This window comes from Notamacropus eugenii, chromosome 3 (assembly GCF_028372415.1).
Source record: "Notamacropus eugenii isolate mMacEug1 chromosome 3, mMacEug1.pri_v2, whole genome shotgun sequence".
In the NCBI taxonomy this organism is placed as follows: domain Eukaryota; kingdom Metazoa; phylum Chordata; class Mammalia; order Diprotodontia; family Macropodidae; genus Notamacropus; species Notamacropus eugenii.
Window position 1 is genome coordinate 479808594 of NC_092874.1, and position 25825 is coordinate 479834418.

Genomic DNA, 25825 nt, shown 5'->3' on the forward strand with positions numbered 1-25825 from the left:
AAGGAAAGGAAAGGAAAGGAAAGGAAAGGAAAGGAAAGGAAAGGAAAGGAAAGGAAAGGAAAGGAAAGGAAAGGAAAGGAAAGGGAAGGGAAGGGAAGGGAAGGGAAGGGAAGGGAAGGGAAGGGAAGGGAAGGGAAGGGAAGGGAAGGGAAGGGAAGGGAAAGGAAGGGAAGGGAAGGGGAGGGAAGGGGAGGGAAGGGGAGGGGAGGGAAGGGAAGGGAAGGGAAGGGAAGGGAAGGGAAGGGAAGGGAAGGGAAGGGAAGGGAAGGAAACGAGACAGTAAAACCCAAGTCAACTGGGAATGTTTTGGCCATTCAAATTTACCTTCCTTTAGAGAGGAGAAGTAAAGGGAAGGGGAAAGAATGGCTCTGCACCTTTCAGGTGTAGACCAAGAACAGCCAGGAGATGGTGAAACGAGGACATTTCTTTCTCTTCTAAGGGTTTATCCACCCATACTGCTATTTTTCTGGACACTCATGTCTGTAACCGCCTCAGTCTGTTATTGAACACTCTCTATACCCCAGTTTCCACCTTGATTCCCATTCTTGCTTCATTACCTCTCCTATCCTCAGTTTCATGGTTTGTAAAATATGAAGTTTACACCTGATGACCTCCATGATCCTTTCCAGAGTTAAATCAGTGGCTTTACTGTCCTTCACTGACTGAACCAGTCCAGTGGGCATACTAGCTATTCCCTGAACTCAATACACCTTCTCCCACCCCTGGGCCTCTTGTCCCTCTTGGCTAGACAGTGTGCTTTCCTCACCTCTGCCTCCTCAAATCTCCAGCCTCTTTTAAGACTTGAGCAGCATGATGCCCTGGGCAGAGGGCTGAACCTGAAGGAACAGATCTCAGTTCAAATCTCAGCTGCCCTACTTCCTCCCTGTGTGACCCAGGGACAGACCTCACTCTCCACTCCTTTACATCTGTAAAATGAGGGATTGGACTAGCTAAGTTTTGATTTCTCTTTCACTTGATTCTATGATCCTGGGATGTAAGTGTCCACCTCCTACAGGAAGCCTTCCCTGATCTCTTCTTGTGTCCCCTGTCAAGTATTAGAATTCTCTCCCTCCTCAAATTCCTTTGTATTTCCTTATCTGTGTATGTGTGTCTTCCCTTCAATAAACTGTAAGTTTTTTCAGGGCAGAAAGTGTTTCCTTTTTAACTTTGTATCACCAGCACCTAACATAGTGTCGAGTTTTTAATATGTTTGTTGAAATGAAATAAAAATATATAAATAAAATATTTAAAGAATTAAAAATAAAATGTCTAAGATTTATGAAATGGTTCATTACCCTGACAATGAGAGAAGATTCCTCCTTCTAATCCCTCTATTGTTTCAGATAAAGAAACTGATACTGATAGGGTGAGTAACTTTCATGGGATCACAGAGCAGGTAAATGTCCAAGGCAGGATTCTGATGAACCCAGGTCTTCCTGAATCCATGTTTGGTGTTCTATCCACTAGCTGCCCTGTGACGTCTCTGTGGGTTGGAACCCTCCGATCTAGTACCTTTTGAAAACAAACCTCTCTTTTTATTCAAAAGACAGCCCCGTTTGAAGAGAAACCATTTACAGAATTGATGGAAACTTAATTTAAATAGGACTCCCTGTGTAAAACATACATATGAAACATGTTTTTCAGGAAGGAAACGTCCATGGAGGTCCACATCAACGCTCTGATTTCCAGGATCCTCTTTCCCCACTGCTGCTCTCCCATCCTCCCTTTGTAATTCTGCTTGTTCTCTCTATCTCTTCATCTGCTTCCTCCTCCTGATGCCTCGATCCTCTGCCTCACATGTCACAGCTCTGCCTGTAATTCGGGCAACTTCCCCAGGTCACATTTAACACAAGTGCCCTTGAGTCCGGCCACTTCACTAGAGAAGGGTCCAACTGCACAAGTCATAAAGGGAGGGAGCCCGATTGTATGTCAGTAGGATGTAGGTGACAGGACCAGGGACTTGGAGTCAGAAGGTTGGAGGTTGTCAAGGCCATTCTGGTTGTCATGGATGTGAAGAATGATGGACCAAGCTGCTGCCTGTGCACCGCCTGCCTACTCCTGATCTCTTCCAGCCCAGATGGCCTTGTTAATGCTATCATCCTTGTGTGAGAGCAGGAGAACTGACAGAGCTCTCCATCCATTATGGGTTGTGAGCTACCCTATGTCCATGCATTCAGAGAGTGGGAGGGGGTGCAAGGAAAAATGATGATGATGATGATGATGATGATGATGATGATGGGGATGATGACGATGACAGAACCTGACATTTCTATAGCAGTTGGAAGTTTGCAAAGGACTTTATGGCCATGGGCAACAATGCCCCATGTGAGAGAGGGTCTACTAATATTTCTATCCCCATATTACAGAGGCTCTGAGAAGTGTCCAAGGACACATAGTAGGCTCATAGGATCATAGATTTAGAAATGAAAGGCACTTAAAAGGTCATCCAGGCCAACACTCAGTTGGAAGATGTTTTTGTGAAATGTGCAAGAACTTTAAAACGGATTGATGGAGGCCAGAGTTAACCCAAAGTTTGTGCCTTCTGTATCTGTCCACCATTGGGTCCCTTTTCAAACCAAGGCACTTAACCCTCACATCCATATCCTTATGGACAGTAAGAGGATTCTGTAACAAGATCAGAGATTTAAATATGGAAGTGATCTTTAGGGTCATCTTATCCAATCCCTTCATAGGCCAAAAGAAGCAAAATTTGCTCAAGGTCACACAAGTACCAAGTGGTAATGTTGTGATTCAAATTCAGATCACCTGACTTGAAAACCAATGAACTTTCCACTTCACCAGCAGTTCAGATCAAAACAAATTATTTCTGCATATTTTAAATAAAAGTGATTTTTCTGGCCCGAGTTATCCAGCTGGGTTGCTCTCTCAGTACCTCACTTTGCATGTGACAATAATATCAGATATTATTAGTAGAAATGCTTTAACTCTTGTGCTCTAATCCATCTGTTGCTAGGTTTCTTTTATCCTTAGGTTAAGAAAAAGAATAAAAATTTCAAACTGAAGAAAATATTAAAAAGTAAAGGAAACAAGACAAAACAGGCAACAGTAACTAGTTTAGAACCATGAAAGTACAGAGTTGGAAGGCTACTCAGTAGACATCTAGTCTAACCCAGAGCCCAGTAAGAATTCCCTCACCCCAGTCACCTTGGCTTGAATCCCTTCAGTGAAGAGGAGCCCACTGTCCCCCAGGCTGGCCCCCTCCACACTGGGAGAGCTGCAAGTTTAGAAAGCTTCCCCTGACATGACCCCTAAATCCAGCTCCCTCCAATTGCACTCATAGCTCCTAGGGATGTCCTCTGGGGTCAAAGAGGACAAGTCTGTGCCCCATCCAAATGGCAGCACTTCCAATGCTTGGCCACAACGTCATGACTTCCCAGAGTCCTGGCTTCTCCAGGCTTGGAGTCCTCAGTCCCTTCCACTGATCCTGAAGAACTTCAGACACTTCCTTTGAGTCACTGAACAACTGCTGCTGCTGCTGCTGCTACTACTACTGCTACTGTTACTACTACCACCATCACCAACAATGGCTGACATTTACAAAGTGATCTAAGGTTTGCAAAGTACTTTACTTAAGTCCTTTCTCATTTGATCCTCCCAACAAGCCTATGAAGTAAAATTCTCATTTTAGACGTGAGGAAACTGAGACCCAGGAAAGCAAAGGGATTTTCCCAGGCTCCCACAAGGACTGTGTGCAGAGGGTTTTCTTCATGATTCTAAGTCTGGAACTCCTGCCACTTGATCACCCTGCTCATATTCAAAAAGTGTAAGAGGTCTGATGGGATTGCTGTTTCACATGGACCTGGTGAAGACACTAGTCATGTTATTGGTGAAGAAGCACCCACTTTCCCCCTTACCCTTATTGTTACTTTACTTCCTGGCCATGATCCTGCCACTGGTGTAGCTTCTGCAACCACAGACCATGGCCAAGAGAGTTTAACCCTTTCAGCTCTGAAACTGCTGCCCTGGTGCTTCACTGTACTCATTGCTGAGTGCCTCACATTGCCCACTACATCTAGGCAGGCTCCAACCATGTCTCACCTTACTGTCCACTCATCTTGATAGCCCTCTTCTTGCTGCATGTATATTCCATTGTCTCTCATCACTTTCCACTTCTGGAATCATAAATACATCAATATGGCCTCTTCTGCTAGAAAAGTTATGTCAGACTACTACTCTGTGGTGCTCCTTAGAGGAACTAGGTGGCAAAATAGAGTGCCAGGCCTAGAATCAGGAAGACTCATCTTCCTGAGTTCAAATCTGGACTCAAACATTTCCTAGTTTGTGACCCTGGACAAGTCACTTAACCCTGTTTGCCTCAGTTTCCTCATCTGTAAAATTAGCTAGGGAAGGATATGGCAAACCACCCCAGTATTTCTGCCAAGAAAATCCCAAACAAACAGGGACATGAAAGAGTTGGACTGAAAAATCACTCAACAATATCAACCAATGGTTCTCCCCAGCATTCCTAGAATATTCCAAACCAAAATATCCCTACCTGGTCATTACTCCCCTACACATATTATCTTTCTTATTAGAATAGAGAGTCCTGGGCAGCCGAGGCTGCCTTCTCTTTTATGTCTGCATCCCTAATGCTTAGCCATAGTGCTTGGAACATAGCAAGTATTTGAAAAATGCTTTTTCACCCATCCATCCATCCATTCTCACTACAGTACTGTTGGAATTATTGATGTGTTCCCAGCTGGCTAGGTGGCATGAATAGCTGCTACAAATAATTATTGCAGAAAAATAAGAAAGAGCTGTAGTCATTTGACTTTTGAGGAGAACTTATGGGCTCTGCTATCAGTCTCAATGAGGATAAGGTGAAGAAACCTTAGCAGGAGCCCAGATTATTGAATTCTGTTCTTGAGCCCAAAACCATGACTGGATGACTTAGACCTAAATCTAATTAGACCTCAACCTAAAACAGGAATGACTTTCCAGAGATGCCAGAGCTGCCTCTAGACTGTCCAGAACCAGAGGTAGCCTCCACACAAGTCATTCATTTTCCATTTACTCTTGAAATCCAAATTATCTGGATACAATCAGATAGGGACCAAATGCTAAACCCAAGCTGAAAGGAGCAGCCACTCCAACAGCTCCACCCCTTCTCATTGGGTCCTTTCTTTCATACGTGGGCATGGGCAGCTGTCTTGTCCTGGCTTCTGCCATGTGCATGCATGAGCACACACACCCACACACACATGCACACACACACATACACACACACGCACACATACATACACACATGCACACACACACATACACACACATACATACACACATGCACACACACACACACACACACCAAGCATTATAGGCCCTGTCCTGCCCCACCTTCACAGACTGTACCACTGACCTGAGAAGTAGCTGTCACGTTGATTTCGGGGACAAAGTTGTCCTCAAAAAGGCTGATGATGTTCTCTTGCTGCAGTTCCCTTGTGGGAGTGACTTTGGGTAGAGGTGGGACTGGAGGCCCTTTCCGCAACTAGGAAAAAAGGATGAAAATGGTAAGTTTGTGCAGACAAGGCCTATGACTGAAGCTTGTAGAAATGCCCTCTCAGGGCTAAATCCTCCTAAGGAGACCCATGCCTTCTTACAGGGAGGCTGCTCCCCTGGATGGGGCAGAACATGTACTCTACCCAAAAAGGTGCTAGGACACAGTGGAGGAATTTGGCTCAGAAACCAGAGGACTTGTGTTCAAACCCTACCTTGTATTTACCTACCTACTGGTATGACCTTGGGTAAGTCACTCGTTGAATTTGATGCTTTCTGAGGTTCCCCACCCCCACCCACCTTTCAATCAAGGATCTTCTGAACTTCCTGTCTGACACTGGGGAGCACTTGTGATCCCAGGATTGTAGTTCAGAGCAGGAAGAAACCTTATAGGTCACTGAGTCCAGCCACCACATTTTACTGGTGAGGAAGCTGAGGCCTGAAGATGTTAAGTGGTCTGCCCAAGATCACAAATTCAATTGTCCAGAGAAGAAATCTCATTGGTCATTTAGTCCAATCTACTCATTTTACAGATAAGGAATCTGAGGCCTATGTGAGCAAGAATTCCTGTTTGGAGATGACTCGAGGCTAACTGCAGCCCTAGGTCATGTTATCATGTCCCCTGTGCCCCTCCTATCTCTACATCTGTGATCCTAGAATCCATTTTATAAATGGGAAACTGAGTCTTGGAGGGGTGAAGTGACTTGCCATGGCAGAGGCATCAGACAGATCTGCTGCAAAGGTTCCTTTTCATCAGTCAAATATCGTGTGGGACATTTATATCACAGACATAGAAACTTAATGACTCCAACATAACTAATGTGGAAATACATTTGGCGTGATTGCCCGTATATAACCTAGATCAAATTACTTACCATCTCAGGGAAGGGAGAAAGAAGAGGGAGAGGGAGAATTTGAAATTCAAAAAGTTTTTCAATGAATGTAGAAATTGCTACTACATGTAATTGAGGAAAATAAAATATTAAAAAAGTAAAGAAACAAGTTTAGTGATTCAGAATGAAATCTTGGGTAGAGAGGGAAGCCTAAAACTCCTCTTGGCAGGCCTGAAAAGGTTGTATTTGACTATTTTTTAAAAGCTCTCTAGCTGCACTTAAAGAACTCTGGTTTAGGTGGGAAGACTGATAGATCCCTAATGGAGATGTCTGAGAAGCAGAACCGAGCACAGCTATGAAGAAGGCTGGAGGGACCTAGAAGACACCAGATTTAAAGAACCCTCTTCTGGGGTCTCTCAAAGATATCAGGAAGGCCTGGCCAGAGGCTCCTGCCCTGGGTCAGGGTCCCTTTCTTATGTCACTCTGCAGACTGATCCAGACTGAGTCCCAAAGCCATGGGCTTCTGCTGGTGTTGCCATTAGTATTTTGGGGGAAGGTGGAGAGACCAGGAAGGGCACACACCAAGCCACCAGATCTGCAGGGCTTCCTGGATGCATTTCACAAACACAGTGACACCAACCAAAAAAAAATCACCTTATTCAAATTGGTCTAAAGGAAAAGATGGCTTAATTTTTTTTAAACTATGGACCCATGATTTCAGTGGCTTTGGGAATTCTCCAAGTGGAAACTCCCTCCACTTATGTGAATTGCAACTAGTTTCTAGTTTGTCAATCAATTGATAAGCATTGATTAAACACTTCCTGTGGCAGCAAAAACAATAGAATCCTATCCTCAATGAGCTTTCATAGTTTCATTCTCTATTCTCGATACGAAGAATTCAAGTCACAGAATGAAATAGACATTTTTAAACGTGGACAAAGTGGGAATCTGTCTCGTCTGACTATGCACATTTTTGTGAGGCTTTTTTTCTTTTAAATTGGAGATGGAGAGAAAATAAGTGCTTGTTAATTGAAAAAAATAAAATGAAATGTTGTCTAGGACAATGAGATGTGAGGTGACTTGCCCAGGGTGACACAGCTAGGACAAGTCAGTGGGAGGATTTGGATGTTATCCTTGCTGGATCCAAGGCTGAGATGCCTCCAAGGACATTTCTCTTAAATAGGCCTTTCCGACATTCTCATGGACAGGAGGAAGGAAGCAATGAGGCACCCTGGACCTGGAGTGGGAAAGAGCCAGTTCAGAAAGATGTGTGATACTGGGTGAATCTCTGAGCTCCAGGTTCCTCCTCTGTCAGACCTGATGGCTTGGAAGGTCCCTTTTGGCTCTAAATCTATGATCCTGCAACGTCTCAACTCTCCTTGAAATGCTTTCAGGGCAAAGTCTCCTTATTTCATATCTCAAGGTTACAGAAGAAACGACTTTCACTTTCTATGGAGGTCTTTGGGTTCCCTTCTACCCAACATTGGCTTGTAGTTGTCCAGAATTACTGGAGGGTATATATCTGAGTTTGAAGCCAGGAAAATCTGAGTTCTAGATCTGCCTCGGACACATCTGACTGTGTGACCTTGGGTAGGACACTAGCCTCCTAGATCTGGACAAATCTCTGAGACCATGAGGTACAAATGCGCTTCAGGCCTGAGTCAATGGAAAGACTTTCCACACTGCACATTTGTGTTATCAGTGAAATCACAGCTCTGGACCAAATTAAACAAAAAAGCAATTGGAGGGAGCCCTGGTGGTTGGTTCCCAACTTGCCCCCCAAACAGGGCTTATTTCATCAGTTCACTGATGTTCATCCAATAGTTATTTAGGACAATTTGGTGCAAAGGAGCTTGTTACTTGCTATAAATCGTACAAGGTTGTGAAAAATGATATCATTCCCATAAAGGTCAAGGGTATCTGGGTGGTTCCATAGTGGATAGAGCAGTGGGTCTGGAGACAGGAAGACTCATCTATACAAGTTTAAATCTGACCTCAAACACATACTAGTTGTGTGACCCAGGGCAAATTACTTAATCCTTGCCTCAGTTTCCTCATTTGTAACATGAATTGGAGAAGAAAGTGGCAAAGCACTTCAGTATCTCTGCCATGAAAACCCCAAATGGAGTCACAGAGTTAGACATGACTGACAATGACTGAGCAACAGCAACCCTCAAGGGGAGGGAGTCAATGAGGGGCGACAAGCAACAGGCATAGAGAACTCAAATGTTCGACCCTGTGGGTGACACACACCAAGTATTTGGGAAGTTCAGAGGAGGCGTTATTTAAGCTGAGCCTTGAAGATTGAGTTGTGTTTTGGTGGATGAAGAGTAAGAAGATCCACATGGTAAGTAGAAGGAGTTTCCCGAACAAGATTGTAGACATGGAAGAGAGCAGGGCTGAGATGTCTGGGATAATTGACTGACGGTATGTTTTCATTTTTGTTAGACTGTAGAGTCTCCTTAGGGGATTAGAGCATGATCTGGCTTTGCAGATAGGTCCTTCTCTTAGCAATGGTCTTTCCTGATGTTCTGTTACCAGTCCTAAGGAACACCCTTCTCTTGTGACCATGGCATCCAATAGAAAGCTCCTCTAGCTCTGTCACCTCCATACCCCTCTGGCTCTCCCGTTGTCCCTCCTACCTGTGAAGGCGATTTTGGCCGGGCTGGTGCAGGAGAGGCAGGCGCCAAGGTGTGATTCGGACTAGCTACTGGGCTGGGCAGGGGGGAAGGCTCCTCTGGTGGTGATGGTGTCTTTGCGATGCGGAGAGGACCGGAATCACTAGACAGAAAAAGAAAAGTAAGCATGCCACAGCCTGAGCAGGAACTGGGAATTTTTTTTTTTTTTGCTCTTTTTAAGTAAATGCCAAAAATCAACCTTTGTTAGTAATGGTGAAAAAACTCACTTTCTTGTAGCCCTTTCAGGTTGTCCAAAACATTTTCTTTCACAATGATCCTGGGAGGCTGACAATATAGTCATTATCCTCAGATTACAGATAAGGAAACTGAGGCTCAGGGGCTTATCTAAATAGCAAATATCATGGTTGAGTCCAGAGCTCCAGGCTCCAACTCTGATGATTATTCCAACACAGTCTTGTAATTCTTAACCAGGGGTGTGATATCTGCATTTCAAGATACTTGGCTTCCTTTGTAATCCACTGTTTTATTTTATGCATTTAGAACATGATTCTCAGAAGGGGTCCAGGGCTTCACCAAACTTCACCAAACACCCAAGTGTTCCAGGACACAAAAAATATTTAGAAGTCCTGACCTAGAACATGTCAATAGCCACTTTAAACCATATTAAATGGAGTATCTTCTGTATCCTCATCTCTGTATTAAATAGGAGCCTTTAAAGCATAATACCTGTCATTTTACAGGGCTTCAGGGCTTGGAAGTGCTTTCATGTCACCCCAAGGAAATCTCAAAAAGCCTTTGTGAGAGAAACATATATATATATATTATGTAATATATTTATATATCAATCATCTGTGTATTATAAATGAAGAAACAGAGGCTTTGACAGCAAAAACAATTTTCTTACAGTAAGAACAAGTAAATGTTAGTGATGGGCTTTGAAGTCAGTTCAGTTCTCCCACCACTTCCTGTGCTCATTTATTCCCTAAGCAGCACACATCATAAAATAGTCAAGATTTTGCCTTCCCAGAGTTTGGTCAGCTGTTGTTGGGTGAATGATGAAATGCCATAGTCAGAGAAGCCACAGAAGCATTGGGAAGTGACCATTCTCCTTAGGAATAGGAGCTTGGGAACTTAGGAACAGGAACAATTGTTCCTGTCTAGAATCAGACTAGAGATTTATGGGTCAAACCCAGTGGTTTGAAGTGTTCAGATGTCAAGGACATCACTCCTAAGTATGACGTAACTCCTAAGAACAGTAGCCAGAGTTGATATCTGCTAATGACTGCTGCTAACAAGGATGCTCAGGGGCACTCTGCTCTCTAGGGGTTTCTATATACTTCAGCTCGAGGAGAAAGCAGTTTTTTTTTACCTAAAACAAAAGCACATGTGCGGTGCAGGGGTTGGTATAGACTCAGCAGGCTGAGGAAACTGAGTCCTTGCGGTCTTTCGAGAAAGCAAGCAAGTGCGGCTCATGATTGCAGACGCTAGCCGTCAACCATGGCTGCTCCAAGCCAAGCCCAAACGAATGCTTTGAGAAGGGTTTCTGAGAGCGCACTCACCACCTCTCTCTGAGGAGACGTTAGGAAAATGAAAGAAGGATATGTCAGTAATAAGATCTGACCCCTTCACATCCCTCTATCCCTGAAATCATCTTTTATTTCCATTGCATTTTTTTTGTATTTATCAGTCTGCATATTTTTTTTCTCCTCATAGGATGTAAACTCCTTGAGGACAGGAGCTATTTCACTTTTGTCCTTGTAATCTCACCACCCAGCCGGTAGGCTCTTAATAAATACTTGCTAATGGATTTGTATCCTTACTACCAATAGAATATAAGCTCCTTGAGGGCAGGAATTTTGTCTTCGTATTCCTAAGGACTAATATAGTGCTTGGCACATAGTAGGCACTTAAATGCTTGTTGATTGATTTAATCTCAGTAGGCACAGTGCTGAAGAAATGCTAACTGAATCAATAAATGTAGACTCTTTTAGGGAAAATGTTACTTATTTTAGTTTTTTTATCCCCAGTACATGGTAGGTACTTAAATGCTTAGTGACTGATTTCTTCTCATTTGATAATACTTAAGCTTAAAAAATGACAAGTATTTGACCCTGTTCTGGTGGGGAAAAACATGAGCTGTTGCTGATTCTTCCTACCCTTCACCAGATACAATAACAGTTGATGCTGGAGGAATTGTGGGAAGATAGGTACATGGATGCATTATTGGTGGAGTTGTGAATGATTCCAACCATTTTGGAAAGCAATATAGAATTCGGCAAATATAGCCTGAAAGGTCAATGATAAGAAGGAAAGTCCCTATAAGCGTCAAAGTAGTAATAGGAGCCCTTTTTCGTGATAGCAAAGAATTGGAAACAAAATAGACACCCATTGAATGGGGAATGACTAAACAAACCATGGTGGATGGATGGACGATTGTTGCAACAATGAATAATGAATCCAGAGAAGCATGGATTTACATGCACCGATGCAGTTTGAAGTCAGCAAAACCAACACCCACAAAGGGATGAAAGCAGTGTACCTGGAAAGCCACACCACTCCCAAAACACCAAAAGGGAATGATACAAATTACAAAGAACAAACTTAGCTCCAAAGAGGAGAGAGTGGGAAATCCTCCAACTCCACCCACTCTGCACAGATGAGGGGGCAATGGGTGAGAAACATTGAACATTTTCCCAGGTCTTTTAGATGTATTGATTAGTTTTGCTTATTCAAAAAAATAGATTTTCTTTCAAAAATATTGGGTTTTTTATATATCTCTTTGAGGGAGGGGGAATACTGTTCATCTGTTGACTCTCTCCACTTCATCCTGTCCATATCTTATTTGCCCAAAGCTGTCGGCACCTACTCTCTTCAATGAGAGCATGAGCCCTGGGGGAACAAAGACTTTGGGCCTTTCTTTGCCTCCCTGGCATTAAGCACAGTGATTGGCATATAGGAGGTGCTTGCTTACTGCTTCTTGATTGACTCAGGACTGTAGCTTGTGGATCATATGTCACAGAAAAGACTAAGGAAACATTCTAGTCTAACACCCTAATTACCGAAAGGGGTCAGTGATGTGCTCAACCTTACCCAGGTAATCATATCTGAGGTAGGATTTGAATCCAGATCCTCTTAGCTCAGATTCATGCTCTTGTTTGTTTTTACCTGAACCCTATGGCACAGGGAGGGACAGACACCATCTTTAGAAGATGAGGACATTGCAGATATGGACAGATGCTGCCTGTCCCTGCTGTGTTGGCAGAAAGCTCTCTCCAGAACTGTCCCTAGTGCTGAAAGAGCTAAGGCATCCATGGTGAAGGGTGCTGATGTTTCACAGGGGCATTGTACATGGGAAAGGCTGCTGGGACATAACTGGGGGAGGCTGACTTGGATAGCAGAGTAGATGCACAGAAAGTGTGTTCATAAGTCTGAGTGCCTGACTGGAGGTTAGCCAAGTGGAGCTCACTTGCTTTGACCTTGACCCTGTGCCTTCCTATCTCCTCACATTCATGAGTTTAATGTCTTCCCCATCTACTGGTGCCTTCCTTACAGTTTACAAACCTGGACATAGTTTTCCCATCTTTAGAAACTTTTCTATGAGCACAGTTTGGCTTGACACATCAAACTCAAATTAGCTAATATTTGCAAAGCACTTAGCCCAAGATCTGGCACATAGTAGGTGCTTAGGAAGTGCTTATCCCTCCTCTCCCCTCTTTCCAAAGTGCTCCTTATTTTAATGGCTTGGATTCACACATCTATTCTTGGGTGTCTACTTCCCCACTGTTACTTAGTTTTCAAGCCTGTGCAGAATGGCTGGGACCCAACCCCTGGACTGAAACAGGTCTTTCTGGGATTGCTAAGGATCTCTTAACTACCTAATCCATGTTCTTCTCTCACTCCTCAACTTTCTTGATCTCTTAGAAGCTTCTGATGCTGCTGCTGAACCTGCATTGATCTTGCATTCTCTCTGTTCCCTTGTACATCAAGTCGCTGCTTTCTTGTGGTCCCCCCTCTACCTATCTGATTTCTCCTTCTCAATTGTCTTTGCAGGAATGTAGAAAAGGTCCACATGCCTGCCCAACCTAGGACCCATCTGGAAGGCCCACTGGGAGCACAACAGGAAACCCTCTTCTCTCAAATTTCTTGCCAGTCCTCCTTTGTCTTTTCCTCATCTATTTGTACACTGACTTCACATTCTCAGCCCAGCAGAGGAATCCCAAAGACCTTGCACCATTCTAGGGGTGGGTCAGACTCCTCTTGCTCCCCACTACTTGCTCCATGGATGTGGCTGCTCACACCCATTGGATATCACTCTAGCAAGGCTTGCCAGGATTTAACCTGGCACTGCATCCTTCAGCTCCCCAGGCATAGTCATCGATAATATACCCTGAGCATCCCTGGGGCTTATTGTATACCCTGTCTCTGCAACTGTAAGACCATCAGACCCTATCATCTACCCTGCGACTGGACCCTCTCTCAGTTAGAATGGGGGTTCTTTGAAAGGAGAAACTTTTGGTTTCTTATATCTATCCCCAGGAATTAGCACAGTGCTAAGTGTATATAGTAAACCCTCCGCACATGCTTCTATTCACTCACTCATTTATTCCTTCCTTCCTGTAACTAATGGCACCTCTTCAGGATGTGACATGAGAAAGAGACTTTCCAAGTGGAGGAGTCATGGAGATCCATGAGCACTTGGTTTGGAGGAGCCCACAAGAATGTCTATGCCTTTCAATGAACAGCCACTCACCTGGGGGCTCCCTGGATGGTGAAGGCCTTGTCTGCATGCTGCTCCCCCAGCTTGGTCATCACCTCATAAAGCTTGTGGCAGAGCTGCAGGAACAGAAGGCACTTGTCCATTGGATGAAGATTATTCTGGTCCTAACTCAAGAATCCTCATGTTTTTCTTTCAAAGCTGATGATTGAGGGACTATGCCTGGATCACAGAACCAGTCTTTGGAGGCCTGGGGACAGGCAGGTGGAGATGGCACTGAGGGAGATTTGAAGCTGAGGGGGGTGTTATAATGTGCCTGGAACATAGGTGCTTAATTTTAATTTTAAAAATTGATCAATGAATATGGGAGCTTGAGCAATAGTGGCAGAGTGGTTTTTCTTGTGAAACTCATCTGCAAAGGAGGGTCTCTGAGGACTGCTGAGGCAGCCAGAAGAGTGATGCTTAAAGCTTATGCCCAGCATTCTTATTCTTTTTCCTCGTATGTAAAATGAAGTGATGGAAGAGAAAACTTACCAAGGTCCCTCCAACCCCACCCCAGGCCTAAACCTAGGTCTTTATAATCAGTAGAAAACATAGCCCTTAATATCTTTTTCTAAAGAAACAGATGGGGAAGTTCTAAGAGGGGACCCAAAAGCAGAGAAGGGCTTGCTACATCAGGCACATCCTCTAGAGAACACTAATTAAGATGTATATCTCCACTGCAAACATGCTTTTGATAGAACAGTGAAGAATTTAACCCAGTTACCAGAAAGATGCATGATCCCAGGAATGGGGGAATCACCTGCCTGCCTGTCCCTCTCGCCCCCAGACCGAGAGATCCCTGTCCACCATGTAATGCACACATGGAATGATCAATGCCACTTACCAGAGCGATTTCCTTGTGGAACTTCGCCTCAAGGCTGGACACATTCTTGAAGGTATTGACATAAAATCCCACCCGTCTATTGAAAGAAAGCAAAAAGAGAAGGGAGAAGTTCTGAGAGAGAGAGAGAGGGAGAGAGGGCCATTCAGTAACCATGGCGCTTGCAAAGGTTAAGGAAGCATCTCAGTTACTCCATCTCCATCCAGTTTTGAAAGAAAGCAAGGATAAAATTCGGATTTATATTGCTGGCTAGACCTAATTTATTTTTAATGAAGCTCCTTTAAAAATGTTACATTAAAAGATTAATGTTGAGATATCAATGCAACCAGCTAAACTTACCTTACATGTGGTACGTGCCTATATACGTGTGTTTGTTTGATGTGTAACTTCATAGACAGAGAATTCCCCGTGAGAAAACTCTCTCTGCCTTTGCAGATTTGCCCAGATAACTGAAAACTTGAATTCTTTCATATAATCATACTGTCAGGAGGGGCTATGATGGCCTTTTAGCCTTGATTGACTGAAAGATAACTAAGGCACAAAAAGTAGGGAATTTCAGTAGATATTTATCTGCAGAAATAGGGAGTTTTTGCAAATTCCCCCCAAAAGACATATTCCTTTCTCTGAAAATCAACTTATTCATCATCAGTTGGTCAAAATGACAATATTAACCATTACATATTAAGCACTGTATTAGACCTTGGAGATTCAAAGACAAAAGTCTCTGCCTCTTGGCACTGACCTTCTATCTGAGGAGACAACATGCAGACACATGGCTTTACCTAGACCACAATGAAGGAAGCTCTTCTTGTAAGTCAATGTTGAACTCTTCAAACACTTTCTGGGCTTTTTGAAACTCTTCTTCTGCCTAGAAGGAACAAAAGCCTGTTTATTTCCACTTATCTAAAAAATGATGTAACCATGTTGACATGAAACAGCATCACTGGATAGAAGAGATTTAGGCTGGAGTTGTGTGTCAGCCTACACACTTTTGGATAAAGTAGAAGGCAGGCTTGTTTGTCTGGTTTCTGAGATGCCAAACTTGTTTTTACAAAACTCATCTTAAGTTAGGTCAACTGATTAGATAGGGTAGCCTTCTTTGGGGTCCTAGTTCTCCTGCTTTCCGCGTGCCAGCTAGCCCATCAATCTGATCAGAACATAAAGGATCTAACTAGAGGAGGCCTGACAGGGATCTGAAGAAAGGGTCAGTAAATTAAATTCAGTAAGTGCTTCAAATTGACCCCCACTGTGCACATTCCAGTTCTAAATATGGTGTCCCTCGATGTTAGATTGGTCTATCAGACATTTTCGCAGCTAAATAATGTCCTTCAACAGTTTAACAATGGATATGCCAAATGTCTTGGACCAAAATATGCTATAATGTGAAGAATGGGCTCATTTCCCACCAATGTGTAAAAATGGAGGTAAAACAGCAGTCCCACAACCTGGACCCTGACTTGGTTCCAAACAAATCTCTGTGGCTTTGTTCCCAACCACAAAGCCACTCAGATCTCACATGAAGGTGGAGGGAGCTGCCAGGGCCCTCCCAGCACATCTTACCTTCGTGATTCGACTTTCATCTCGTCTTTTGGAGCTCTGCAGTGCTTCAAGGTGGTGACGGGCACTGTCATAATCCACTAACTTTCTGCTCCTCTTGGCGATGCGCATCTGCCAACGGAGGGAATTGTGGCCTTTACTAAAACAATCAAGACCCAGTAAAATGGTGGACCTGGACAGCTCTTTCCTCTACTTGTAGCAGTTGACCAGGGGAGTGAGGAAGAGGCTGCTTAAGGGCTAAGGCTGCTTTGTTTTTTTGGCTTTGTATTCCCAGGGTAGAGCATAGTGATGGACATGGTAAGTTCTCAGTAAAGGCTTGTGAAAGTGCATTGGATTGAAGAAGATGGGAAGGCAAAGCAATAGGATGCCATGGAAGAGAATCAGAGATTCAGAATGCTACAGAAGCTACTTGGTCAGTCCCTAGAGGACCAAGAATGTCCTCTATAATATACCAGACAAACGACCATCAAACCTTTGCTAGAAGACCTCTAGTGAAGGAGAAGCCACAATCTCCTAAGGCACCTCATTGTACCTTCAGATAGTTCTAATTATTGGGAAGATTTTCTTTTCACTGTTGTTGCTGGTTCAGTCTGGTTGACTCTCAGGAGCCAAGCAGATTGAGACTGACCAATCCGCTATGTGATGATACTCCAAGTACCTGAAGACAGTGACCACGTCCGGTCTAAGCCTTCTCTTCTCTGGGATAAACATCGACAGTCTTTCAACCAGCCCTTGTACAGAATGAAATCGAGATGATTGCCACCTCTAGGATGCCCTCAAGTCAGCCAAAGTCTTTCCTAAAGCTTAGTGTCTGGCCTGTAAATCAAGGCTTCAGCTGTGAACTGACCAGGTCTTCCTAGTCCCAGACACTATGCTTGTCTCAGATTAAAATTGCATAAGATTTTTTTGACTGTCATATCATTTCATTGTCTTGTACTAGGCTTGCAGTGCACCAGGACTCCTAGATCTTTTTCAGACACGCTTTCACCTAGCCATACCTTCCATATGTCATCCCTGTGAAGTTGATTTTTTTGAACCCAAGTACTCTCGAGTAGCATGATCTTAAGAGACAGGAATGACCCCGATAAAATTGGAAATTACAACGACTTTATACATTGATCTTTGTCCAGTAGAGGAAGCTCTATGAGGGCAGGACATATTACATTGGTCTTTATATCACCATTTTCTAGCACAATGCTTGATATTTACAGGTAGTAAGCCCTTAGAAAATGTTTGATAATCTGAATGGAAACATCTGGAGGCATTTGTTTGTTTGTTTTTTACACTGAGATCTGGATTGAGAAAAGTAAGGTAGCAACCGGATATTCCAGTTCTAGTCAGCTCTAGCATATGTCTCTTACAGACACATTAAGCTATATCCTTTGAGAAAGTGTTCCCTTTTCATATCATATGAAGGCAAGACGTGATCTATAACTATGACCTAAGGTTGGCTAGGGCAGGAAGACTGACAATAAGTTGCTGCATGGCAATGAGCCAATCTCCCTCCACCCACATTTTCCTACAGTGTTTTCCTACAGACCCTTCTTAAGCAATCTAGGCCCTCCTTCCCAACCTCCTCCTACTCCTATTTTCTGCCCTTTCTTTTCTCTTCCTACCTACAGTGATAGGGCTAGACTAGATGAGCCAGGGTTAATGGTGGGGAGGCTTGTGCCACAAGATCACAGATGCAAAACTGGAAGGAACCTTAAAGTTCATCTAGTCTGGCATTTACAAAAGAGGAAACTGAGACCCAGGGAGGGAAAGTGATTTGTCTAGGGTCACACAGGCAGGGAGGAGCAGGGTAGGGACTTGAATCCAGAGCCCATGCCTCCAAATCTAGTATACTTCCCCAGCTACATGCATAAACACTGCTGACATTCCATGGCTATACCCAAATACAAGATATGGGGTCAAAAAGGATCTGCAGATGTTAGACACTACTTAAAACCTAAAACAGGAGGGGTGACTAAGGCAGAAAGAGACTCATCTTTGGTAACACATCTACTGGGTCTTTCAGAGATCTGAATGATCATTGTCCCCTGAAAAGAAGCTCCCTCAGGTGGCCCCCTGACAGCAGTAATGGCAATGAGAATGCAATTCTTGAAAAGCCTCCCAAGTTGCCCCTGCCTTTGGAGCCCCAGGATGTCCCTTCCAGTATCCTTGGTGGTGACCTGCTTTCATTCTTTGAGAGAGGATTTGATTTTTGGAAGTAGCTGGAAAGGACTTGGAACCAAGTCTGATGAAGACAGTGGGAGATCACAACAGGGTCCATTGTTTGTGAGTAAAAAACAAAATGTGTCTATGAAATAATTTCCTTGTTGCTTGGTTTGCAAAGAAGATCTGCACACAGTACGCAGGGGTAACATCAATGGAATAAGTATCCAGGGTACTACTTTGATGAAGTTCATAGGTTCATAGATAGAGAGCTGAAGGAGTGTAAGAGGCTATCTAGTCTAGCTCTATCACTGTACACATGAGGAAACTGAGATCCAGGGGAGTTAAGTGACTTGTTCAAAGTCACAGGGCAGTGAGAATCAGATGCTGGATTCAAATCCAGGTCCTCTGACTCTAAATGAGCCTTGGTTCTGCTGTACTAAACTGGCTCCTCCTCTTAGCAGAATCGAATCATTTCAGAATTGGGAATGACTTCAGTGAGTACCCTGTCTAGTGTGCACTTGGAAAAATAATCCTACTATGAGACACTTGATTTGTGGTAACCTATTCTTTCCTCAAAGGTCTTCAGTGAAGGAGAATTTGCTACCTCCGCACATGGTCCATTTTCCAATTATATAGTTTTAATTATTAAGAACTTTTCACTTATAGAGAAAAGAATGCCACAAGAGAGTGGGCTGCCTCTTCTTAGAAGTCTGCAAGCAGTAGCTGTTTGTCCACCTATGGGGGAATGTTATTGTAGGGTGCTGGCTTTCTCTATAACTCTGACTAGATAGCCAACAAGGTCACATTCAGTATCACATTCTGTGATTCTATGAATGCACAGAAAACCCAGAGGGGTGGGAAATTGACCTCTTTGCAACTTCCATGCACAACTACAAGTTCTTACCTCTGCAGCCACCCAAAATGTTCCATTTAATAGCCCTGCAAAAACTGGAAGAAGGTCATCATACCTCCTGACCCCTGATCCTTGATTCTCTCCTTCTGGTTAAACACACCAGTTTCTTCAGCTGACCCTCGTGGGTCATGGACTCAAGGCCCATCACCATCTTGGTTCCCTCCTCAGATACTCTCCAATTTACCAATGTCCTCCTTCCACACTGGTGCCCGGCATGAACATAATATTCCATGGGTGGCCTGACTGGGGCAGAGAGCAAGGGCCCCATCACCTCCTTGTCGTCAAGTTCTCTGCCTTTCTTAATGCCATCCACATGGCCTTGGCTGACTTGGTGGTCAAATCTTATTGCTGATTCACAATGAGTCATTCGTTAAAACCCTCCAATTATTTTCAGAAATAGGGCCACCTATCCATGCCTTCCCTGTCTTATCCTTGGGTTGCTGATTATTTTTAAATCAAACATAAGACTTGACATTTATCACAATGCATTTCCCCTCATTTAGACTTCCAAGCTCTACTTCATTCTTCTAAAATCAGTTTCATTAGTTCAGTTTCCCATCCTGGACTAGGGCCTTCTTCAAAACATCTGTCATCTGGGGCAGGGGTCAGGAAATGTTATCTTACTTTTTACAATAAACACTCAGCTTTTTCCTTCAGTCTAGCTCAATTAAAACTCCTTGGCATTTTCATCTGCTCAGCAGCCTTCTGCCACAAAGAACACAAATGAGCCTGTTTAAAAGGAACCACCAATAACTGTCCATTGGAAGAATGTATCTTGGCACACCCCCACCAAGATATATTTAGTGGCTGGTGCCCAGGAGCCAAGACAAGCTCACAGTGACCTTTGCCAAGAAATGCTCCTGGCTGTCCCTGACTGGACCAGGCTGTTGACAAGTCTGTTCCATTTGAAAATAGAGATTTGGTTGTTGGTTGCCTTATCCCACAAAGCTGAGCTGGCTGCTTCACTCATCCCATCTGACAGAGCAAGACAAAGCAGCAAGCCCTGAGGAGCTCTGAGTCACCATCCTTACCCATGGACTGGAATAAATATTTTGAAAGTTGCCTGAGGTTTCAGCAGCATGTTCCCCGTTGACTATAATGGGAATCATAGTGCTGGGTTTTGAAAAATCTACACTCAGAATCTTAAGTCAGAATTCTTGGCCACATCTCCAGCCCTCTCATTTGCTCTGCCCCAATTCAGTGACTGTATAATCAGTAACACTTCAGTCTGGTGTGCATACGCATTGTTAGTATACTTACCGCCTCATTTTAAACAATCCACCATTTCAGCTATGTGCTCTCCCTCTGCTGAGAGAGGCCCCTCCATTGATATCGAACAGCTTCATGAATGACTGAAGGTGACCAAAGCTAGAGCTTGGCAGCCAAGGTCTGGGTGGCAAACCTTTATGCACTTGGATGGGATGGCAGATTTGGGGATGGAATGCCATCCATGAGACCTGGGAAGGCCCAACGATGCCAACATGGGAGTTCTCCATGGTATTTGTCATGGTCAGCTTGTTCTAAGAATCTATTGTTTCAGAGACAGCTCAGTTTAGTGACTGGCCTCAGAGAAAGGAAGATCTGGGTTCAAGTCCTGCCTTTGACACATATCATCTTGTGACTGTAGACAAGTCCCCTAATGTCTCCATACTCTGGGCAACTTTAAGAATCAAAGTCAGAAATCAGCTCAGCTCCTGATCTGCACTGGAAGAGGGTTTCCCTACTGGGAAGTTCTTGTATTAATGAGATCAAGCAAAAACTATTGCGGAAAGCAAAGCAAGCCATCTCTAGGATACACAATGGGAGAAGGAGGGGTGTGGTTCTTGAGGAATCTCTCTCGTAGCATGGAAGCAGTGTGAGTCAGTGGAGAGAACATGAGATTTGGACTGCGACCAGCAAAATCGCAACTGGGCCTGTCTGTGTGACCTTGGGCAAGTCAGTCCCCTCCCCTCTGGGTGCAGGAGGGAAAGAGAGAATTAGGTTTTATGACCTCATCTGACTTTTTAAAAACTATTCTCCATGATTGATAAGTTTGGCCAGAAGCCCACAGGGCAAAGAATCCAATGAAGAGCAGCTGAGACCCCACCAAGGCCACGAGAGGATACATTGAGGCTCTGCTCTAAACAAGGTTGTTACGGAGATGACAGATCATCTCCAGCTCAGCGGCAGTAAGTGACAAGTCTGATGTGTGCATGACATCTGAAGAGATGAAAGGAGGTGAGATGTAGGGAGGAAGGGAAGGAGGAAGGGAAGTGAGGCAGAAATGAATGATAAACGAAAGTATAAAGATTTACTCAGCGTTTACTATAGGCCACGTGCCCTGATAAGTTCTAGAAATACACATAGAAAAACAAGACAGTCCTTGGCTCCAGGGAGCTTCCATTCTAATAGGGACAGAGCAGAACATGACATAGCCAACATATGGCTCTGTATCCAGCAGGGGAGTCTAAGCATATAAAATGTCTGACCCTATAGCTCTGAGCAGGCATTTTCCAGGCTCATGTGAAAGCAGAGATGGAACAAGGCTTACATCTGAGGTTCTGGAAGCAATGACTACAATTCCTGCCTCAGAGTATTTCTAACTCAGCTGCTTCACCTATTTGGACAGGGCTGGAGTTTACCTGCCTGCCCCAGGGCTCCCTCCAGTGGTGATGTTGATAGGCATCAAATGTCTAAACGGCAGAAAAAGAGGTCGCAGATTAAGAGCCAGAGTTGGAGGCTTTTTAAACTGAGCTTCTCATTTCACAGAGGAAGAAACTGAGACTCCATGAGATTAAGCCTTTTACCCAAGGTCTCAGAGGCAAGAAGCAGAGGTATTCAGGGCAGGAAGGCCCTGAATCCAGGGCCTTCAATTTTAAATCCAGTGCTCCTTCTATGGAGAACTGAGGAGAATATGTAATTCACTCTCTACACAATTATTCTGCTGAATGATCAAAGCTTAGTGCTTAGTGTGCTCTGGGTGTTTAATACATGCATGTTGATTGATTTATTGATATCCCACAAGTTGTCTGCATTGATCCTTAATCGATCTATCCAGAGCTAGCAATAGTGAGCATGGAACTAAATGGAGGAGGTAGGGTGGATAATCTCCATTAAAGCCTTCTCCTGGTGCCTCATCATGGAGTAGAACTGACCCTGGATTCCCAAGAGTCATCCCCCAGAAATTCAAGATCTGGTGGGATCTGCCAGTCTAGAAAAGCCTCAGGAATAGACTTAGAGATGGCCTGAATGTCGGCTATCATATGGGTCATTCTAGCTAAGTCAAAATAAGGAGGCAGTGAAGTGGCTCAATGGAGCACTGGGCCTGCAGTCAGGAAGACCTGAGTTAAAATCTGACTCAGACACTCACTTGTGTGACCCTAGGCAAGTCACTTAACCTCTGTTTTCCTTAATCCACTGAAGAAGGAAATGGCAAACCATTCTAGTATCTTTGCCAAGAAAACTCCTTGGACAGTATGATTCATGGGGTCAAGAGGAGTCAGACATGACTGAAGAACAAATAAGTAGAGGCTCATTACTGATCCATTGATGCTGACCTTGGCTCTAGACATTCTCGGGGCTACCCCTCCCCCCCTGCCCCCCCCCCCACCTGGAAAGTCCTCCCTCCTCTACTCCAAGCACTGACCTCCCTCGCTTCCTTTAAGTTCCAACTAAGATCTCACCTTCTGCAGGAAGTCTTCTCCAACTTCCATTCTTGCCTATCTTATGACTTGCTCAGTACATATTTATCTGTATGTTGTCTCCTCCATCAGACTATAAGTTCCCTGAAGCCAAGGATTGTCTTCTTCTTCTTTTTGTATTCTAATGCTTAGCAAAGTGCCAAGTACATAGTAGGTACTCAATAAATGTTTATTGATTGATTGAAAACTTTGGTCACTGGAGAATAAATCTTTTGGCCAGCACAACCAATGAAACTGTCTACTAAGGAGTGGTGATAGTTGGAACATGGGGGGTGGAGATCCTACTGAGATATGTTTTAGGGAAGTGAGTGGCCACACTGAGAAGACCCCAGCTCTTTGAAGTCATGTCATCCTTTGTGAGCCATCATGGCTTCCTTTTGCTGTCTGTACGGGCTACATGGAGTTGTGCTTGTCAATGCACCCATTCAAGATGGCAGAATTCTGGAGGAGAAGGCAGGGCCCATGTGACTTCCTTTGGACTACTCCCCAGCAACTTGCTGCGTAACATATGAAGACGTCAAGGAGCAGGAGTCTAGTACCAGTGGCCCAGCCCTGAAGACACCTCCCCAGCTCCAATGAATTTCAATCTACTTACCATTTTTGTGTTTCGAGTCTCAGGGTGAACAGAACATTAATTCGATTCAAAATATAATTATTAGAGTTTACATTGCAGATATTGTGATTGGCCTAATCACAGGCTCAGTTCTAGAGCTGGAAGGAACCTCAGAGGCCATTTGGACTAACTATCTTATTTTATAGAGGGGGAAACTGAGACTCAGATAGGGGGATTGCCCGAGGTCAAACTTGCAGTGAGAGACAAAGCCAGGATGTGAACCTATGCTCTCTGAATCTAAACCCAGCCCTCCTTCTATGGAGAAGAGGGGAAAAGGAACATAAATAATTCATGAGAGAGGTAACAATATTGGTAAATTAGAAGCACTTAATAGCAAGACAGTGTGGTGCAGTGGGCAAGGTGCTGGTTTGAAGTATGGCTTTATGTTTCTGGGTTCAAAAAGCCTTCTGTCAAGCAGCTGAAGCTCCAAGGGATGAAATGAAGGAGAAAATGAGATTTCCTGAGTCACAGAGAATCATAAGCTGTCACTGGGCAGGGGACCCAGGCTGGAGGCAATTCCTGCCTTTTATGCTTTGTCTTGGAGGACATGGTCTATTTCTTCCCCTTCTGTCCCCTGCTCCTATCCCACCCTATCTATCATGGCCTGGGATCAGGAGCTATTTCATCCCTTCTCCCCCTTAGGAAAATAGGGTGCAGTACTTTGATGTCGGGAAACTGGCCCAGGTATGTGTCCAGGGTGAGTAAGGAGCCGTCCACTAGCTTTTGATGGAAGTCTTCCCAGAGCACATCACATTTCTGAAAGAGAAAAAGAGAGAGACAGAGGTCACCATTAGATTGTTCTAATTGGATTCCTCTCACCCAACTGAGAATAAAGGGAAACATATTTGAAAGAGCCTGGAAAACAGCTGCTTAAGTATGACGTCCCCAGATGTTAGGTTGCTATACTTTAAAAAAGATAAGGGTAATTTAATAGTGAAGTTCATTTTCAACACGTTTTTGGCTACCAGTTCTCATGTATAATTCAGTCCATCTAAGTTGTATGACGGATAAAGGAGGTTTATAAGTCTTCTGGATTCCTAAATAACTTGTCAATTTATACAACAATTTCCTCACTTTCTTCAAGCTACTCCTGTCAATCTGAAGGGGGTACAATTACCGTGCCCATTTTACAGATGGAGAAGCTGAGACTTAGAAGGGTCAAGCAATTTGTTCAAGACAAATGGCAGAACTGTGACTCTGACCTATGTGTTTGACACCCTGGTGCCCCTACCATGCCCCTACCATGCCCCTACGTGGCCTTTCTTTCTTTTTAAATTATGTTTAATCGGATGTACAAAGGTCAGAGGCCTCAGAAAGGGTCTGGATCATCCAGCATGGCTTCTCTGGTAGGGAAAATAGCAAATGGAAACAGCTGAGCGGCTCCTCTCGAGGTTTTCTGGGCAGTCAGTCACAGTCATCTCAGAGAGCCCTTTGTAGAGTATGACAAGGCGGATCAGAGCTAGAGCTGGGAGGGAGATATATGTGTATATGGGTGAGGAGTGCCCCGCAGGGGCTGCTGATTGAATTGATCAGGGTCTTTCATGAACTCATTTTGAGAGATAGGGCTACAGGATGGCCCTCAGATACACCTAGATCCCCACATGCCTATGAAAGGATAGCTCCCTTTAGTGTTCTATAACTGCTTGGATGCTCAAACAGAGACAAGTGGATTGAGTGTTGGACTTGAAACCAGAAAGACCTGGATTCAAATCCAGCCTCCAGAAACTAGCTGCATGACCTTGGAGTAGTCACTTACATTAACTGGACCTCAGTTTCCTCCTCTGTAAAATGGGGGGGAGGAACTCAATGACCTTTCCTTTAAGCACTAGAACACAGATTCTTAACTAGGAGTCAGCAAAAATACATTTTAATAACTGTATTTCAGTATAATTGGTTTCCTATGTATTTTTTTCATTGGAAATCATCATTCCCAGAAGAGGTCCATGGGTCTATGACACAATTATAATAATACCCAGCATGTAAAAAATTTCTTTAAAAATTTTAAAAAGCACTTTACAGATATCATCTTATTAGATCTTCACAACAACCTTGTAAAGTAGATACTGTTATTATGTTCATTTTTAAATGTAGATACCAAGGCAAGCAGAGGTTAAATGACTTAGGGTCACACAGTAATTAAGTGTCTAAGGTCAGATTTGAACTTAGGTCTTCGTGACTCCAGGTCTGCTGCGTCACATAGGGACCTAACACAAAAAGTGGTCAAGACTCCCAGTCTATACCTGAGTCTCTGACTTCTACTCCCAGCCCTGCAGCACAGTAAAGGCTGTAGACCTGGGTTAAATCAGAACCCTCTGGAGACAG

At 43.9% G+C, this 25825-nt stretch overlaps 1 protein-coding gene across 3 annotated transcripts in view; it reads right to left on the reverse strand.

Annotated features, from left to right (window-relative positions):
• The window catches only part of AMPH (amphiphysin), a 184280-nt gene that overhangs the window by 46855 nt on the left and 111600 nt on the right, over nt 1-25825 (reverse strand). For all 3 annotated transcript variants that reach the window (XM_072599090.1, XM_072599089.1, XM_072599091.1), the window contains 7 exons: nt 24164-24259; nt 16144-16251; nt 15366-15451; nt 14587-14662; nt 13737-13819; nt 8990-9128; nt 5378-5506 (listed from right to left, as the gene is read on the reverse strand). In XM_072599090.1, the coding sequence (XP_072455191.1) occupies nt 5378-5506; nt 8990-9128; nt 13737-13819; nt 14587-14662; nt 15366-15451; nt 16144-16251; nt 24164-24259 (717 nt within the window). The remainder of the gene's footprint in view (nt 1-5377; nt 5507-8989; nt 9129-13736; nt 13820-14586; nt 14663-15365; nt 15452-16143; nt 16252-24163; nt 24260-25825) is intronic.